This window comes from Phyllostomus hastatus, unplaced genomic scaffold, assembly GCF_019186645.2.
Source record: "Phyllostomus hastatus isolate PE091 unplaced genomic scaffold, TTU_PhHast_1.1 phas_contig_40, whole genome shotgun sequence".
NCBI classification, from domain to species: Eukaryota; Metazoa; Chordata; class Mammalia; order Chiroptera; family Phyllostomidae; genus Phyllostomus; species Phyllostomus hastatus.
In genome coordinates this window covers 27345691-27366528 of record NW_025333872.1, presented here as the reverse complement: position 1 = coordinate 27366528, position 20838 = coordinate 27345691, and the positions used below count along the sequence as shown (strand labels likewise).

The following is a 20838-nucleotide window of genomic DNA, read 5'->3' as shown; positions in this document are numbered from 1 at the left end:
CCTCGAATGAGGATAAAAAAAATTAAGTTTCAAATGCCTGTGAATATTCTAGGTTCCAGGTTTCTATTTTTTAAAAGATGGCAGAGATGCCTCACAAGAACGCTGTACTTCTATTGAACTGCTGGCCATTTTATTTCACAAAATTACTATGTGCTTTTAAAGAATAAGATTTATCGTAACATCACCTAAAATATACTGGCAGAGAGTCAAAGAAGAGAAAACTAGTTCAGTGTATTTCAGCCCCTTTCATCATCTCCCTCTCATACACCTTTACGTGTGTGCCCAAACTGAGCACTGAGTATAGGCACAACATGACCACCAATGTAAACACCTGTAACTCTGGTTATTTTTTTTTTAGCTACAGACAAATATTTAAAGTATCATTCAATTTTCTTTTACCTATTCTCCCTGCATTTGGGCTCTTAGAAATTCAAGCTGACACCATAGAATACAGCAAAGCTTATTGATGAAGATTAGTAAAAACCCATGATTTTAGCTTCCTTGGGGAAAAAAATCTTTCTAAGAAAAAACAAGTGTTTAAGACAAGCAGGTCAATACTATGACATATCTATTTGATAAACTAAAGGCTACCAAGTAACCTTATAGTAGGTGTTTCTAGGAATAAAAAGGTTACACCAGAAAACTAATCCATTTAACTAGTGATTTTTTCCCTTATGAAAGAAAATATAAAAAGCAAAGATGTTTGTTCAAAAAAAATTTTCAAACCTGTCCTTCAAACTTAACCTAAGAATCTTGTCACATTCTTTTGAATTATCCAAGAGTACAGGTAACTTTTAATCCTCTGAGGTGGAATTTCACTTTTGGAAAAAGTTCAATCATATCTCTAACTGTATCGTATTATTTTTACTCAAATGCAAATAATGAAAATGTTTTTGAACTGCTATGGTAACCAAAGAGGACTGAGCATGCAATCAAAAAATCTCAAGAATGAAAGAGACTTCAGAGTTTCATTTGCCCATTCAACCTCTGCACAAACCATTCCAATAGTAGTAAACTAACTACTACTTTCCAAGGCAATCAATTTCAGTTTGGTTGGTTTGAAGTACCACCTTTCTAGTATCTTCATGTATTACCTTGAAAATTCCATATACTACTTAAGTTATATTCCCTATGACTGCTATATTTTTGGAATTTCAAAAGTATATAGAAACATGGGGAGAAAAGGACAGAGGTCAAGAAAATTAAAAAGAAACAACATAAAAATGTTTTAAGTTGGAAGGAAATGCTTGTTTTTTTTGTTTTCTCCCTTCTCCCCATTCATTGCTAAAAAAGAAGCATTATCTCAAAGAATTATGGCAAACCAAACATTGTTCTTAGCTTGCCATTAAAAAAATTAAGCATGTACTGTGTTGCTAGCACTGTGGTAGACATCGCAAGGACTACACATACACATATAATAAAGTTTCTAACTACTAGAAGCTTAAAATTAAGTTAAAAACATGCATAAAGGTAATTAAAATACACTAGATAATTAAGCACAGCCTACACTCAGAAGATTTTATTAGATAGGAATTAAAGCTGGGTTTTAAAGAATGGGAAGAATTTACTTTGACATAAGGAATATGCAAAATGACATTTCCAACAAGGACAACAGGAGAACCAAAACAAAAAAAAAAGAACACACCAACAGATTTCCTCAACAGGAAAAGCTGTCTCTGGATAGCCAAAGCTATATACTGTAAAGCATCTGGAGTAAGGTCAAAGACACAAGATGAAACCAGATGCCAGAAGACTACCAATTTAAGAACAATAAAATCTTTATGATTCTCAGAGGAGAACCAATGCAAATCTCTTAGGAGAGAAGTACAATTATCAAGCAGTATTCCAGGAAGATTACTCTGGATGTGGTGTGTAAACCAGATGAGGTGACAGTGACAGGAAGATCAGAAATAAAACCTTAGATCTGGTAAGATAAATAAGAATGGAAAGCAACAGAAGGAATAAACAAATTAAGAACCAATGACAGAGGGACAAGAAAGAAAGAAGAAATAACCACAGAACACTACAAGCTTACGATTAACTAGAATAATAACATTAAGAAAGAAAGCCAATCTGGACAATCAGATAATTATTTAAATCTTAGATCTGTCAATTTGCAGGTACACAGACATCTACCAGTCTTAACATTACACGCACTACACATTAATAACTATGACTGTAGCCAGAAGTTCTGATATTGAAACACTGAAACAATTTTACAAATCCTTTTGTCCTGTTTCTATAAGGAACATATAGAGGTTTTGTTGATACTGTAATAAAACAACAGTTACTTCTGATACTCTAGTTTACTCAAATGCATAATGTTTTTAAATTAAATTTTATTTGAACTGTTGTTCAAGTATAATTTTCTATCTTTTACTCCCATCCCAGCCTCAAATGCCATGTTATCTCTCTCTCACACACACACACAAAACCTATGCCTGATCATATTAATGCCTTTCTCTTAACTTCTACCATTGTATTAACATCCAGTTTTCTTTGCTTCACTGACAAGCAAACTTCACAAGAGTTACTGAATATACAAAGATAAAGTAGATAATATAAAAGCCATGTTGAAATTTCAGTGTCCTGTAATCAATTAACTAACTCCAGCCTCATAGAACATACAAATAAAATGGATGCCAGAAAAAATTACCAATTACTTCATGTCAAGGATATTCCAGGTTTCTTAAGTGTTGGGAACCACCCTGCCTGGTATCATAAGCTGTAACCCCTGCCAAGACTAAGGCTGAGGGAATGACCTTGGACTGTAAACCAGCAAGGAGACAAAAGCTTATCTCCCTGGCAGGGGCACCGCTTCTGCTCCTTTTACTTCACCCTGCCTGGCCCCCAAATGCTTGGTCGGTTAGCCAATGATGGGTAAGATTCCCCAAGGGGGGAACAACCTAAGACAGACACGATCACATAAGAGGCCCCCAAGGAAGGACTTTGGGGGCTACAGCAAAAGGGGGTGATGGACCCTCGCCCCTCGGCCTTGACATAGCCTGAGTCCTCATTGTCTGTGAGAAAATCTCCTAATCTCTTGGCTGCCTTACTTCCCTTGCTCCACACCTAAGCCTGAAACAATGACAGAGGGTGGTACAGCCCTGTGCTGGAAAGGGCAGGTTCCCCAGGTGATCAGGCCTAAGAAAGAATATGTAAAATCCCGTGAAACCTGCTTTGTTAGAATGCTCTCAAGTAAAAGGTGAGGGTCCAAGCAAGAAGTAAGTTTGTTCCTTAAAGTTTTTTATAGCTCTTTGACCCTGACTCAAAATAGGCCCTCAGACTTCCTTATTATCTATTGTTTGATCCTTACTTCCTGGCAATGTTTAATGAGCTTTACCTGAATTCTTATGCAAACGAACCCAATAAAAGCCTGCTCAGGCAGGAGAACTGGGCGCTCTCCCTTAGGGGCACTATCCCCTAGGGAGGATGGCCATGGCGCTCCCCACTAGAGAGAGTGGCCGTTCCGTTCCTATTTCCCCACAGGACCTGGTTGTCTCTGTGTATGTTTTTCTTGTGTTTCCATGAGCCATCCACAGCATTCCATGGTCACTTCAGGTTGGTGGCCATGTCACTTAATGATAAATCCAGCCCTGGCTGGCGTAGCTCAGTGGATTGAGTGTGGGCTGCGAACCAAAGTGTCACAGGTTCGATTCCCAGTCAGGGCACATGCCTGGGTTGCAGGCCATGACCCCCAGCAACCACACATTGATGTTTCTCTCTCTCTATCTCTCTCCCTTCCCTCTCTAAAAATAAATAAATAAAATCTTTTAAAAAAATGATAAATCCATGAACAAAAGTCTCCAAGGGATAATCTAAAAAAAAGAATTGAAACTTGTTGTAGAAGGCACTACTGGAAAGAGGGGGGGAATCATCTCCACAAAAACAGCAACTGACTGCATGAGAGTAAATAAGTTTTTCTATGGAGAAAGACAAAAGGGCTAAAGATAAAAGTGTAGAAAATCTTCAGATGGTAGGAAAAATAGAAAAATAAATAGTAAAAAACTAAATAAACAAAATAAAAGATATGGGATAGTAACTTTAGTGTCTTTTACAAAGAGAAAGCTCAAGACAGTCGTGGTTAGTGTCAAGTGAAGCAGGAAGCCCGAGGAGGGGGAGGAGGAGGATGGTGAGTTGGATTTGGCAATTAAGGTAACTAGTGTTCTTTCTGAGTGCAAACTTTGCAGAATAATGGGAACAGAAATGAGTTAGTAGAGGGAAAAGAAAGGTAAAGAAATGAAATGTAGGTAAAGACCTTGCTCAAGGAACTCAACAGCTAAAAGAAGATAAAAGCTAGTCCCTAGAAGATAGTGGTTGGCACAATGTGAGTACTTAACAAATGCTTACTGATTGAACAAGCAAACAAATGAATAGCCAAGTGCAGCCAAATCAAGAGCTATATCTTAAGGGAAACAAGGTATGAGAGAGACGTTTTTATGGGAGGAGGGGGTAAGGCAATATGTTTCAAAGAAGAAGAAAGAGTTTAAAGATACCTCCAAGTGAATACATTTTTTAATAAGGTGGAAAAGCAGGAAGAAAGGCTGAGGATAAAAATAAAGGCAGAAAAACTAGCAACCACCACCAAGAGATAGCCAACCTATCAGATACACAGTTCAAAGCACTGGTGATCAGGATGCTCACAGAATTGGTTGAATTTGTTCGCAAATTAAATGAAAAAATGAAACCTACACTAAGTGAAATAAAGGAAAAGGCACAGGGAATCAATAGTGATGGGAAGAAAACTGGGACTCAAATCAATGGAGTGGACCAGAAGGAAGAAACAAACAACCAAACAGAAAAGAATGAAGAAACAAGAATTCAAAAAAAAATTAGGAAAGACTTAGGAACCTCCAGGACATCTTTAAATGTTCCAACATCCAAATTATAGGAGTACCAAAAGGGGAAGAGGAAGAGCAACAAGTGGAAAACTTATTTGAACAAATAATAAAGAAGAACTTCCCTAATCTGGCAAAGGAAATAGACTTCCAGGAAGTCCAGGAAGCTCAGAGAGTCCTAAAGAAGTTGGACCCACGGAGGAACACACCAAGGCACATCATAATTACATCAGCCAAGATAAAAATGAAGGAGAAAATCCTAGAAGCAGCAAGAGATAAGGAGACAGTAACCTACAAAGGAGTTCCCATCAGACTGTCAGCTGATTTCTCAAAAGAGACCTTGAAGACAAGAATGGGCTGGAAAGAAGTATTCCAAGTCAGGAAAGGCAAGGACTTACATCCAAGATTGCTCTATCCAGCAAAGCTTTCCCTTAGAATGAAAGGGCAGATAAAGTGCTTCTCAGATAAGGACAAGTTAAAGGAGTTCATCATCACCAAGCCCTTATTTTATGAAATGTTAAAGGGACTTATCTAAGAAAAAGAAGATAAAAACATGTATAGTAAAATGACAGCAAACTCACAATTATTAACAATCACACCTAAAACAAAAAGAAACTAAGCAAACAACTAGAACAGGAACAGAACCACTGAAATGGAGATCACATGGAGGGTTAGCAACAGGGGAGTGGGAGGAGGAGAGAGGGCAAAAGGTATGGAGAATAAGTAGCATAGATGGTAGGTAGAAAATAGAGAGGGGGAGGGCAAGAATAGTATGGGAAATGTAGAAGCTAAAGAACTTATGACACATGGACACGAACTAAAGGGGGAAATGTGGGTGGGAGAGGGTGTGCAGGGTGGAGGGGAATGAAGGGGGGAAATGGGACAACTGTAATAGCATAATCAATAAAATATATATATTTTTTTATTTATTTATTTTTTAGAGAGGGAAGGGAGGGAGATGGAGAGAGAGAGAGAGAAACATCAATGTGCGGTTGCTGGGGGTTATGGCCTGCAACCCAGGAATGTACCCTGGCTGGGAATCGAACCTGGGACACTTTGGTTCCCAGCCCACGCTCAATCCACTGAGCTACGCCAGCCAGGGGGATAATAAAATATATTTTTAAAAAAAGACAAATCATATGCCTATGGAAACTGGGCAATTTCAAGTATAAATTTCCCCAAGATATATTTTATAAATAAATAAATTTCAGTCATATGGCCTTGGTATTCTCAAGAAAATACTAAGTACTGTATCAATAAATGATGCTAGTAAGTAATAAACAAAGAGCCTGAGAGAGATTACTAAACATTTATAGATACACAAAATGTATTAAAAATGGTCCAAAAGTTGACAAGATAAATACCAAATATATGACATATATTTCCAACATGACAAAGTCTCACCAAGATGTTTCATTAGGCAGCACAATTTACAAGACTCTACAAAATGAGCTTTCTAAGAAATATAAAACCATGAGTAACATTCCTCTATAATAAAAATGTCCATTTTAACTACTTCAATACAGATACTGAAAATGAGTAATTAAGGTTTTTAAATAATGGGGAAAAATGAAAACACCTGGGGTTAATGAACCAGTAAAAAAAAATAAAAAATAAAAGCTACAGTATTTATTATAGTATTAAAAAATTGGTCCTTTCCAAAAAAAATTATAAGTACTTGACAATAAATCCAATAAAGATATTTAATCTGAGTATGAACCACATTTAAAAAGAGAACTCTGATTAAAAAATTAAGGTGAACACTGTATTTCAATGCTAATGAAAATCAAAATAAGTTTTGGTAGATAAGTTATTTTATTTTAAAAAGAAGCATATAGCCCATTCTAGCACAGCTATGACATGGTAGATATCCTAAAAACTGGTTCTCATACACATAACACATATATAAATAACTACTAGAAATAACTGATGTACATATAATACCAGTTGATAAAAAATTTTGAGGCAGAACTTATGTACACTTTACAGAGTCACACAAAAAAATAGTATTTTTATGTAACAGCTTTGACAGTGCTCGAAGATTAAGTCACATTTCCACATTAACTAAGCAAAGATATAAAAAAAAAGAACTAGCCAAAGCTAAGTATCATCTTTGAAAATTATAAGCATGATTTTCATGAAATGTTAAGGTGATAGGAGGGGAAGGCACATGAGAGAACTATACGTAGTAAAAGTATTTCTCTTCTAGAAATAAATACCACCCAAGCATTTTTTACATCAAGGAAATTCTAATAAGATTTCATATGAATAAGAAACACTAAATTACATGTAATCCATACTTCCCCTAATCTGAGTTAACAATCAGATTTAATAAGAACTAACTTCAAAAGATAGAAAGAATTCCAATGTACAGCAACCTAAAGATACAGAAATTAACGTAGTGGTTGCCCCTGAGGGACCTGACTAGAAACTGGCACAAGGAAACTCTATGGTGATGGAAATGGTCTGTGCATCTTCATTGGGACACTGATGGCACAGTACAAGCCACTTAACACATAAAAGCCACTTATATCTAAAAATTGTTCTCTCTGTAATTACACCTCAATTTTTTTAATTAATTAATAAAATGGCAAGGTATAGAGTTGGATTATATGGAATATACCTGCCAGTCAGGAAATACGATATGCTTAAATCTGAGTAAGAAACAACCTCAACAGACAACTGATGTGATGGGTATACCTAACTCTTCACAACTCAAAATGCCTTAACATATAATATCACTAAAAAGGAATTACTTTTCACAAATATTAATAAAAAGTAATTCATTCACACTCAATAGTACAACACATGAATCAATTTATTTAGTCAGTAGTGCATTTAGCAACTAATTCACCAGAGAAGGGTCACCAGAAAGTTGAACTGCTTAATCAATATCAGAAAGATATTCAAGGCAGCAATTCTTAGGGTTTTACTTAATGAAAAAATGGGCTAATACCTCTAATAACTGACAAGTTAACATTATTGAGTGTTTAAAATATGCCAGGTACTGTTCTAAATGCTTTACCCATATTAATTAATTTGATCCTCACAGCAACCTACAGAAGGAGGCACTATTACCATTCCCAAGAGAAGAAACAGGCACATGAGGTTAAGGATCCACCTGTAACCACCCAGATCTGTCTAACACCCTCAGTTTGAGTTTAGGAAAAATTTTCTTAATCACTTTGTTCTACTGACTCTCTATAATCAGCTGCCTTGAAATTTTCTAGGCTAAAATAAAGGTTGTGCTCTATGGTATAGAACCTTGGAGTCTTCACCACTTACCTCCTCATTTATATTGCAGAGAAGTCCCAGAATAATTTTTAAGGAACAATTTCGGCTTTACTTACAAAGAATACTAGATGGTACACATGTCTGTGTGATTAGGCTTCTCTACTCTTTTTTTTTTTAAACTTTATTGTCTACTCATGCGATTTTTTTTTTAAGCAAGTGCATCCTAAATGCATTTCTCATCAAAGGATACCTGGAAGAGGAGCTCTGTGGTATATGGAGCCATAGAGAGCATTCTCTGGTGACAAGTATCAATTAAAAATCTTTTATTCCAATATAATAATCCTTATTTCAGGAAGCTGACAGTTGGAACTATACAAGTAGTTTTCAAATAATTTCAAACACTATATATCACTTAATACTTGTTTTTCAAAATCCTTACATTTTAAAAAATACAGTAGTATCTTATAGTACACTTGTAACATATTCCACAGAAAACCAGTGAACTACAGCCCTCTGACTGGGAAGTTCTGCTCTAAGCAATAGGAAAAGAACAGCTATCCAACTCAAATAATCTGCTATTCAACTCCTTTCAACAGCCTAGTTGAGAAAAATAATATTTCTGGAGAAGTGAATTGTCCAGGGACTTCATGTTTTGTCCTTAGTTTGGAATAAAGCATTTAAAAGACAATACACTTTGAGTTTTGAATGTTTTGTACCTCCATTACAAACACCAAGTTACGTACATTTTCAAGCTACACTTTACATTTTCTGTATATTTATTTTTAATCCTGACACAAGGTTATGTTTATTGATTTGAGAGAGAAACATTGACCAGTTGCCTCCTATACACACCTAACCAGGGATCCAATGCACAACCTAGGCGTGTGCTCTGACCAGGAACTGAACCCACAGCACTTTGGTGTATGGAACAACACTGCAAACAACTGAACCACCTGGCCAGAACTACATTTCACATTTTCTTAAAGACAACTTTAAGATTTAAAGAATTACCATATTTACTACAGAAATGTTATTAAAAACATTAACTTATATGAAATGTTCAAAGCTCTGTTTCCTTGATATAACAAAGAAACTTTCTCTACAAGGATCTTGAAAATACATAAAATATCATATTTTCTTTTATGCCCCAGCCAGCAAAAAGCTTAAAAATTTATTTAAAACTGAACTAAATAAATTATGCTTACCTTTATAAACTAAAGATCTCCACTCTTTTTTTTCCTTTGAGTATTTTTAAAGTTTTATTTTTTTTTAATATTTAAATCTTTGCTGCATCTAGAATTTACTTTGGTATAAATAAATGTCTTCAGTATAGAAGTTTTACTTTCTTTAACAAAACCAATATATCTTTTTTAAAGCATTCTATTCATTCTACCCTTACCTCGTTCCATTCATGCCAATTTTTGTGTTATTTGTTTTTCTGACTGTGAGGTCTGTGTGCCACTAAGGTTCAACGACATGTATCTGTGTATTTAGCCTTCATACTAACTTAAAGTACTTTGAAAAGGGCATTAGAAAAAGTAGTGCAATTTCACTGTGAATTATAAAATAAAACCAGTAGAAATAATCATTTTTACATTATCAGTCAACCTTAAAAATTAGAAAGAAGGTATGATTTGAGAATTCAAAACTGTCATACTAGAAAAATGGTAAAACCTTAAAATTACAAATTTATCTCTAACAAAGCTAAACCATTCAAAACAAGTTCAAATCAGTAATTAGAACATGTGCTAACTGGGCTGTCTTCCAACTGTTAGGCCCTATCTGAAAATCAAGAACACCTCTCTACAGAAGGGAAATCCTCAATTCTTACACTAGATGCTATTTTATTATTTATCTTTACCCAGGCTCCCTCTACTGACAGGAAAGCAAAACAGGTGATAAAATTATATGGACAAATTTCATCAACAAAGGAAAAAAAATTCATTTTTTAAATATTCCAAAATCAATATTTTAGATAAAAGTAGATTATCAATTGACTTTACTACAGACCCAAGAAGAAAAAACCACTGTCAACTGACAATTCAAATAACACTCAAATTTTATATGTGCCACATAATATTTCAACACACTACTTTCCATATTAATGCTTATTAGATGCAAGGAAGATTAAAATTTGAAAATTCACTTTAAATATTTTTAATAATTTATCAGTAAGAAAATGTTTACCTGTATCTGTTCTGGTGTCCATTGGTCTAGGTTAACTGACTTGACCCTGGATATATGAACCCCAAGATTTCTATGGATTCCAGCACATCTGATGCAAATAAACACACCAATGTTCCAGGAAGCCCATCGGGGACCTAATTAGCAAAAAGAAACAAAGAAAAACAAATATTAAAAACTAAAATAATTGTCATGATAGCACATATACATCATTCTTTTTTTTTATACAATTATAATGGACGCTTACAAATTTTACGTGCTCAAATTTTCAAATGGCACCAGCAGCAGATTGCTAAGAAGACATATGTCCTGGCCATACTGAAAGGTTATACATCAACCTCAAGAACCTTCATGAGTTTACTAATTTTGGTTTCCTAAAAACTTACTCTGAAATCTAAGATTTTAAAACTAATTTATGAGTTTTTTCACTCCATGTGTTTGAACCAGGAATAGTAATATCCCATAGTAAAAAGTTCTTTGCTAACAAAATAAGCAAACAACTAGAACAGGAACAGAATCACAGAAATGGAGATCACATGGAGGGTTAGCAACAGGGGAGTGGGAGGAGGAGAGAGGGGGGAAAGGTATGGAGAATAAGTAGCACAGATGGTAGGTAGAAAATAGAGAGGGGGAGGGCAAGAACAGTATGGGAAATGTAGAAGCTAAAGAATTTATGACACATGGACATGAACTAAAGGGGGGAATGTAGGCGGGAGAGGGTGTGCAGGGTGGAGGGGAATGAAGGGAGTAATGGAACAATTGTAATAGCATAATCAATAAAATATATTTTAAAAACTACTAACAAATAAAAATCAGAGACATTTTTAAAACTAAACCTCAGAAATTAGTAAGAAATAGACAACCAGTCAGATAAAAAATGGGCAGAAAGATATGAATGAGTAATTTACAGAAGAACTATATGGCCAATTAACATATTAAAACATACAGAACCTCACTGGTAATGAGAGAAAATGCCCTTTAAAACTATTACAATTCCCACTTTGCATTCAACATACTAGAAAAATTTTCAAATTGGCTAATACTAAGTGTTGGCAAGCATGAGAAACAACAAAGACTAGCTCCAGAAGCCTTGTATCAAATTAATCTCCAATATAATCTGAGATTAAGAAATTTAATAAATGAACTGAGATGTGGTACAAAATGTTAGTTCTTTGGGTCATAGTCAAAAAATTCTGAAAAACACTGTAGAGAACTGACCTAAGTATACAATAATACAAGCCTTAGCTGTACTATCATCATGCCTTTTAATGTTTTTTCTTGATAATTTTAAATGTTCTTATTATTTTCACATATTGCTTGTATATATAAAGTAAAAAATGGAAAAATATCTGAAAATTATGTCAAATAGAGGCTTACCCCAACAGATCTGTATGAATTATTTGATTATAAAAATATATACAATAAGAGATGTCAATTAAAAAAATCAACATCTTCAAAAAGTTTATGCTTCTGTTTTTAAGCACATACTTTTTATCTAAAGGTCAGAGTCAGTCTACAAAGTAACACTGAAGCTAGTAATTACAATGCAGTAACACTATATATATCCTCCCAAATTCCTTAGGAGATAGGTTACCCATACATAATTTGTGCCAAAATATCCTGCTGTTAAATTTAGAATGATATCTATAAAGTGACAAACACCTGGCACGTGCTCTACTTAAATATTTAATTGCTAACAGTGTCAAAATGAATTTGAGGCCAAAAGAGTCTGTACTGTCAACCCACTCTACTATCTTTGAGCTGCATAAATTACACTGGACAAAGTAACAGAGCAACAAGATTCTCACCTGTCAAACTGACTTAAGATTGGCTGCCCTCATAACTTAAGACCATATGAAATAATGTTTAAAGTTTTAAAGCGCTGCTTAAGTACAAGTTATTGTCATCTTAAGAAATTTTGAAAATCAAAATACAATACTTTTTCTTCTGTAGAGAAGTTTCTACATAAGTCTACAAAACAAGTATATCTTAACTTTCCTCAAAAACAATTCCCAAAAAGGCAATGAGTAAAGAGCATGACCGGAAAACAAAAAAATTTTCGAGGCATTCCAAGTGCAGCTTTATTTTTATTCTTAAAATAGAATGATCCCTGCAGAATATCTGCTAAGCACTATAGCCAAATACAAATTGAGACTTTTCTTTATAGCACAACAGTTTTCCTGATGTAGCAAATGTTATAACTGAATGAGTGGATTAAGTAGCAAGCATAATTTGCATAATGTAATAAAGACTGTCACTACAGGTAAAAAGCTTAGTACCCAATACAGTAGTACATTTTTACAGTAACCAAAGATAATACAGGGATTAAAATATATGAAAGCATGTATGACAATAATGCTAGCAGAAATAGAAAAAATGGTTATATTACTATTCAGCAAAAGCGAAAAACTACATGTAATTAAATGTTGGATGATGATTCAGTTTTAAACAAGTTAAGGCTATAAAAAACATTTCATTAATTCCTAAAAGAAAAAAAAACTTTGCGATCACTTATTGAAAACTTTATAACCCTGATCACTTTTAACCAAATGAAATAATAATGTAATTTTGTCAATGCATCTTTCTCTCAAATATAACTATCATGTCATAACAATATATTTAGGAACCCTCAATAATAACTGAAATTATATATGTATTACCTACTCTAAAAAATTAACCCTGTAAATTGACCTAAAATTGCCTTGATAATAGCTGCTCCACATGGCAGTTGTTCAATTATTGGCATGAAATCCTTTTCATTCACCCAACTATTCAATGAGTACTTACCAACTCTGTGACAAATGCTGTTAAAAGACCATAAACACAAAGTTTCCAACTCAGGAGACCAAGCCAAGGACAAATAGCAATTTAAAAAACAATTTGGTGAAACCTAGTCAAGTTCTAGATGAATGAACCCTTCCACCAATCAATCTACATTCTCATTCTCTCTTTCTCTCCCTCCCTCTCTCCCTCCCTCTCTCTCTCTCTCTCTCTCTCTCTCTCTCTCTCTCTCTCTCACACACACACACACACACACACAGAGCAGTACTTTAAACTGCAGGTCACACAATGCATTGATTTAATCTTAACAAGTATTCATTTTTAGAAGAGAAAGCTATAAGTGCATCACATGAAGGGTAATATAATTTTGTTAATTTTTACAAAAAATCAGTAGCATATATGTGTACAGACACAAATACACACAAAATTGAGTCATGCTGTAAAATGTTTCCCTGGGTCATGGTCAAATAAGGCTGAAAAACACTACAAAGAAACTCACATATGTATGCAAGAAGCCATATACAAGTATTTATAGCAACATGGTTTCTAAAAATGATAGGAAATAAATGTTCGCCAGTATGATTATCTCACCATTCAATGAAATATTACACAGCAGTGAAAAGACATCAAGTGCACATACCTCCACCAGTAAACCATAAATATAACATGGAATAATCGATGTTCGCATAAGGTGACACATATAAGGGGCAATGAGGACCCCCAATTAAGGAGTCTGTTGGAAAGCACACAGGTCTCACAGAGGAGGCAAAGCCTGAACTGAAACTTAAAGACTGACTAGTAGGCAGTAGGCACAGAATATGTCAAAACACATTCTTGGCAAAGGTTAAAAAAGGTGTGGTATGGTAGGGGACTTTGGTATAGCTGAAGAGTTAAGTATGCAAGGGTGTCCAAACTGCATGCAGCCCACAGGCCATATGCGGCTCAGAATGGCTATGAATGTGGCCCAACACAAAATCATAAATTTACTTAAAACATTATGAGACCTTTTTGTGATTATGTGTACAATGTATTTAATGTGTGGCCCAAGACACACACTATCATCAGAAGATGATAAAGAGGATGCCATATAATAAAAGGCCTCATATGGCAGGCTAACTGGTTTTACCCTGGCTCCCATGGAGAAGGTGCCTAATACGTCTTCTAAGATCATGGCTCTCCCACTCACACACTATGATTACACATGCCCTTCTTGCCCTTCATGCCTTTCCATTTGTTGCTCTCGCTATCCCAAATGTTTTTTTCTTAGGTCTTCGCATGCCTAACTCACTCTATCCCATAGGCCTCAGTTCACATACTGCCTGCTCACAGAGGACTTTGCCATGACTACTAGCTACAGTTGCCTTCCTCCTTACTCTCCATCATTTATAACACATAAAACAATCTATTTCAAAGTTCATGTAAAAATCTATGGGGATAAAATGCAAATTCTAATTCTATAACCCTAATCCTGCATTCCTAACAAGCTACCAGTGTGTGCCCAGCTGCCATCACAGACCACATTTTGAATAGCAAAATTCTGGATTATTCCTGACAAGGTCTTCAATTCAAATATTCAGCATATTCCCTGATCTGCTTTCATTATTCTTATTGAATATGTGCTTTAAACTGTGTAAATTTGTTAAAACATACTAGGAATCAGATCTGCTGAGGGGAAAAATCAAAGTGTATTTAGAATTCAAATACTGGGGGCTTTGAATTATCCATATCACTACCTCATTTAAAACAAAAAAAAGCTAGGGTCAACTGAACTAATATTAATAATCTAATAACCACAATCACCATCACACTAAAACAAAACTCCAGTAACAGAAGAGAAGATGTATGTGCTCACTAATGTTAGCACTTTGACTCATATCCATTACCAGTGAACACTTAGGGAATACTAACAATACAAACACACCAGGTTAAAGAACTGATAAATATGGCAACAGTAAGAATGGAAATTAACAAATGTGAGAATCACCAGGAAGAACGACAGGACTTAGAGGCTGGGAAACACAGTGATAAGAGAGAAGGTAGAGATCAAGATAGCTGGAACTTCTGCTTTAAATCTGGGGTTTAAAGCATAAAGGTACTTATAATGTCAGAAAACTTTGCAGGAAATCTGTTGAATGCTTTACACATCAAGATGAAAATGTCCATCAAGCAATTAGCAATATAGGGCTAAATTTCAAACTGAAGGTATATACATGAGCACTGTCTTCAAGAGAAAATTTACAGCCCCAAGAAGCGCAAAAAAAAGCAGAATGCTGAGTCTTAGGGCGAAAATGAAAAGCAGCACAAAATCACAGACAGTAAGAGTTCTAAGTTGGTCAACAATGTCAAAAATTTCAGACAAGTCGATGCCCCCTTTGTCAAATATTAATTGACCATAAAGACTTGGGTTTATTTCTGGGCTCGCTGTCCTGTTCCATTGGTCCATGTGCCTGTTTTTATGACAGTACCAGCTGGTTTGGTTACAGTGGCCTTGTAATACGGTTTAGTATCAGGTATTGTGCTCCCTCCTACTTTACTCTTCTTTCTCAAAATTGCAGCAGCTATTCGGGGTAGTTTATGGTTCCATATAAATTTTTGAAGTGTTTGTTCTATGTCTGTGAAATATGCCATTGGTACTTTAATAGGTATTGCATTGAATGTGTAAATTGCTTTGGGTAGTATGGACAAGAAAAAAGGAGTTCCTACCCTTTGCAACAGCATGGATGGAGCTGGAAAGCATTATGCTAAGCGAAACAAGCCAGGCAGTGAAAGACAAATACCATATGCTCTCACCTTTAACAGGAACCTAAACAACAAAACAAACAAGCAAGCAAAATATACCCAAAGACGCGGAAATAGAGAATAGGCTAACAGTGACCACAGGGGAGAGGGGAGGGAATTTCAGGGGAGAATGGGAAGGGTTTAAAGGAACAAATATAAAGGACACTTGAACAAAAACTAGGGAGGGTAGAAATGGGAGGGAGGTGGAGAGGGAGGGGTGGGTGGGCTGGGATGGGAGTAAAGGACAGAAAACTACTTGAACAATGATTGAAACAAAATTAGAAAAAAATAATAGATTTAATACAACTCTGATTAGATTCTAACTTCTAAAAATTGAGTAAAAGGATCTTAATGTTTATATAAAGGGAAACAAGATAATAGCAACAAAATATGTAGAGAAGAATGAGTGATCATTTTGCTATGATAGAGGACCTATCACTAAGTCACCATAAACATAAGGCACTGCTGTAAAAACAGATATTCAGGTCAACAAAGGAGAAAATTTAGAAATACATCTTATTACTTGGGAGAATTTAATGTATGGCAAGAATGGTAAGCAATTTAGCAAGGAATAAATAATATACTTAATAAAAAAAAATTTCAGAGAAGTTATGAAGAATAGGCCTAGAACAGAACATCTGGATGAGTGAAACAGAGAGGTCACCGATTACCTCACAAAGATTAGGCAGGGGGAGAAGGAGGGAATTCACCCATTCTGAATTCCACTACCAAATTAAACTCTTACCATTTCAGTCTCCAACTCCAAACCTTTAACACAGCTTTCTATTTTCCTCTATTTTGCTTTCATGACCATCTATAATTTTGATCCTTCTTAAATCAGTTTTATTTTGCCCTACTCCAACTTACATACTCAGGAAGCCAATGAAAACAGACTCATTGCTTTTCCTTGAATACAACTCAATTATCTTATCTTGAAACTTTCCTGTACACCATTTCCCTAGAATGTTCTGCTCAGGACCATATAAATCCTGCCTCATCTTCAAGGCCTAGCTAGAGTCCCAAATTCTCCATAAAGCCTTTCCTTATAAATCCATCCTTCTAGTCTCCTTCCTATAAACGCCATTACAGCTTATCTCACACAAGAGACACCTGCTATTTTTTCATACAAATTAAAAAATTATTTGTGCCTACTAAAGCAGATGGTACACTTCTCACTGGGTAGGCTTCTATATGGCGTTCCGTATCACCTATAGTAAGGGAACAGGCAGTATAATAAAAAACCAATCTACTAAATCTGACGACTTACTCAAATATACAGGTTCTTTGATACCTAGAACAATCCATCCACTATTTTTTAAAAAATGAAAACAAATTCAAAAGCTGTGAGACATAAACTGTTGTTTTTAATATCCATTTTGCCATTCTTCCATTTAAAATAAAATCCCCTAACTTTTAGCTAGAAACATGGCTGCCCAGATAGAGGCTACATTTCTTAGTCTCCCCTGTAGCAAAATGTGGTTAATGTCCAAGTTTTGACCAATGATTTGTGAGCTGAAATGATGCGTTTTGCCATTAACCAAATCGGGCCTATGTTCTCCTTGCCTTTTTCCCTTTCCCATTAACTAGGAGATGATAAGAAATGAACCTGCTACCTTGGATCCAGATATGAAAGTCCCATGTTGAAGATAACAGAGCTATTCTATCCATAATGAACAGTTCATCTGTAGACTAACCTAAAGGAGAAATAAACTTCTATCCTGTTTAAGCCACACTATTCCAGGTTCTTTTTGTTATAGCAACTAAATGTGTAATCTATCTAATTCAATGTGAATTATATTTGTATGTTGGTAGCAGTAAACAGAATGTACAAGAGATTGAATCCCTTATTTTAGAACCAAATTTCTGAAAGGAGAGGTAAAGATTAATAAAGCACATTTTTATTAACCTCAGTTTTCTAGATTCAATTTGAACCACCACATACCTATTTTCACCAAGGTATTAGATGAAGACAACAAAACACCAATCCAGTCTTCAAGAACCTTCAACAATAGTAAGGCATACAATGATTACAGTGTAAGTGAAGATGAAGGGGGAACATAAAATAAGAAAAAATGAATGTTGACCAGGGATATTAATGAAGGCTTTGTGGAGAGAGTGGCATTTGAGGTGATTACTGAAAGGTAAGTCCAATTACAGCAGGCAAAATCAGGACAAGGTACAAGGACAAGGTGCATTCAAGTGAAATGTACAGTGTCCCTCCCACCTTGAATAGTTTCAATTATAATATAATACTGTATCCAGAAAACACACCATTGTAGCACCTGATTACTGCTAAGTTTCTCTTCTTTAAATACTGATTCAATATTTTTTTAAGTACTGATACAAATGCATCTAACTAAAATGTATATAGTACCAAGTGACTAACAACCTTCAGATATAGATGAAAGATAGTTTCAAGATACAAAAACTCCATGGAAAGTGGAAAATAAGGTTTTCTGAAAGATGTTTATATATGTGTATACATATATATTTATATATGTATATACATGTATGTGTATATGTGTATATATACACACACACATAAACAAGGTAAAAAAGACTATTTTAAAGAACAGGAATTTTACTGAGAGCTAAATATACTTGCTTTGTAGTTTTCATATCTTTTGAGAAATAAGATAAAATTGTATGCTTTTCTGAGACAAAACTTTACGTTTCTTCTATTAATATATTTTATTGATTATGCTATTACAGTTCTCCCAATTTTCCCCCCTATGCCCGGATCCACTCAGTATCTCCTGTTCCCTCAAGCAATTCTCCCATTAGTTCATGTCCATGGGTCATGCATGTAAGTTTTTTAGCTACTCCACCTCCTATACTGTTCTTAACATCTCCCTGTCTATTCTGTACCTACCCATTTGTACTTCTTCATCCGTGCACCTTTTCCCCCATTCTCCAGTAAATTGGATAGGGAGGAGACTTAGGTAATTGCCTGGGTGGGGCAACCCATGTGACCCAGTTTGATGGAGTCTCTGATAACGGTGTCAACACTCTGTGGCTCTGTGTAGGGGAGGGCACAGAAAGGGGACAATGCCGCTGCCTGGCCTCTGGAGTTTTGTCTGGAAAGAAGCTGTCCCCTGGCACACACCCTGATGCCAGACACCTCAATTTCTCCCTATATGCCACTGGTGCCCTTCCAGCTGCTGCCTGGTTCTGGAAGCTAGCCTGCACAAGTTCTAAGTCTGTTGCAGGCACTTTAAGAGGTGACTGCTGAGAATCCTTCAGTTTCTTCCACCACCCCAACCCCCACTGGTCTTTACAGCCAGAAGTTATGGGGACTTATCTTCCTGGTACTGGAGCCCTGGGCTGGGTGGTCTGGTGTTGTGTTGGGCTGGGATCCCTCACTCCTGAGGTATCCCTCCCAATTTTTATCTACCACAGGTGGGTACAGGACCACCTGTTCCATGTCTCCACACCTCTCTGTGCATCTCCATGTCTCCGCCCCTCCTGAACCACTCACTGTGACTTCTTTAATTTCTTGGTTGTTAAGCTTCCACACAGCTAGATTTCCTGACAGTTCCGAGTGATACTTGTTTTGTAGTCTGGTTGTAATTGTTGCTGTGGTTGTGCGAGGAGAAGAGCCATGTTGAAATGCCTCCATCTCAACCAGAAGTCTTTTGAACTTTCTGATTACCATAATAGACTAGCAATCATAAAAAACTACTTTTAATTTTTTATTAGTAGAAAATAAAATACAATAATGAATAGTGAATATAACATTAACTGCTAACAGTAATTCTTTCATGACTTAGTTTTATAAAGTCTTCTCCAATTCCTTCAACACTTTTCAAATAACTTTTACAACAATGATTTACAGTTAATTAATTGTTTTAGCTGTTTTTTCTAAGGAAAAAGTCATCTTGTTGAGAATAGAGACTTCATTTTATTAAACTCTGTATGCCCTGTAACTTGTACAATGTCTGGTATATAAATGCAAGCTGTCTCTAGCTTATAAATAATAGCCAAGATCTTGAGAAACACCCCTCACCCTGACTGCTACCAAAACTAGGAGGGTAATTTTAGAGGAAATCACCATCTTATTGAATATGCAAGACATCATTCATCCTGTTTCCAGATACACTATCTGATTTAAACCTAACAAATAAAAAAATGAGGCGGAGAGGGAAGGAGGGAGACAATTTTGTGTTGGGCCACATTCACAACCATCCTGGGTCACATGTTGGACACTCCTGAATGGTTTCAGTTACTCTCAGTGAACCTGGGTACACCAGGGTCCACTAGGATCCAAAAATATTAAAGGGAAATTCCAGAGACAAACAATTTATAAGTTTTCAATTGCATGTCATTGTTAGTACCATGATGAAATCTCTTATCGTCCAGTTCTGTCCTGCTTGGGACATGAGTCGCCCTATTGTCCAGGGTATCCAAGCTGGATACATGGGGTCTGGCACAAATAACACCCCTTTTATCACAAAATCATAAGCATGTGATTCTGTAACATAACAATATCACACTCAAGCACACCATATGACATTTTAGGTGAAATGTTCAAATTGCTGTCCATCTTGTGCGAGACATTCATGTAGTCTACCAACCACACTCAAGCAAGCCTGACTTTTGCTGGACCCCATATATTGTATGTATGCTCCCCATCTGTCAGTCACTTAGTAGCTGTCTCAGTTATCAGACTGATTGTCCTGGTAATGTACTACATGTGTTCAAGTAACTCTATTTTACTTAATAAAGTCTCAATGCACAAGAGTAGTGATGCTGGCAACTCAGATACGCTGAAGAGAAACTTTAAAGTTCTTCCTTTAACCAAAAGGGTTAAAGTTTTCAACCTAATAAGGAAAAAAAAACTAATGCTGAGGTAATAAGATCTACAGTAAGATAGCCCTGGCTGGTGTAGCTCAGTGGATTGAGTGCGGGCTGCGAAACAAAGTGTTGCAGGTTCGATTCCCAGTCAGGCCACATACCTGGGTTGCAGGCCACGGCCGCCAGCAATCGCACATTGATGTTTCTGTCTCTCTCCCTCCCTTCCCTC

General features: G+C 35.8%; 1 protein-coding gene across 3 annotated transcripts in view; it reads right to left on the bottom strand.

Moving 5' to 3' along the window:
* SMAP1 (small ArfGAP 1) overlaps positions 1–20838 on the bottom strand; it is a 154583-nt gene that overhangs the window by 90632 nt on the left and 43113 nt on the right. For 2 of the 3 annotated variants that reach the window (XM_045843203.1, XM_045843200.1), the window contains exon 2: positions 10260–10393. In XM_045843203.1, the coding sequence (XP_045699159.1) occupies positions 10260–10393 (134 nt within the window). Of the gene's footprint in view, positions 1–10259; positions 10394–20838 lie in introns of those variants that run through there. The other variant, XM_045843202.1, reaches the window with a different exon arrangement.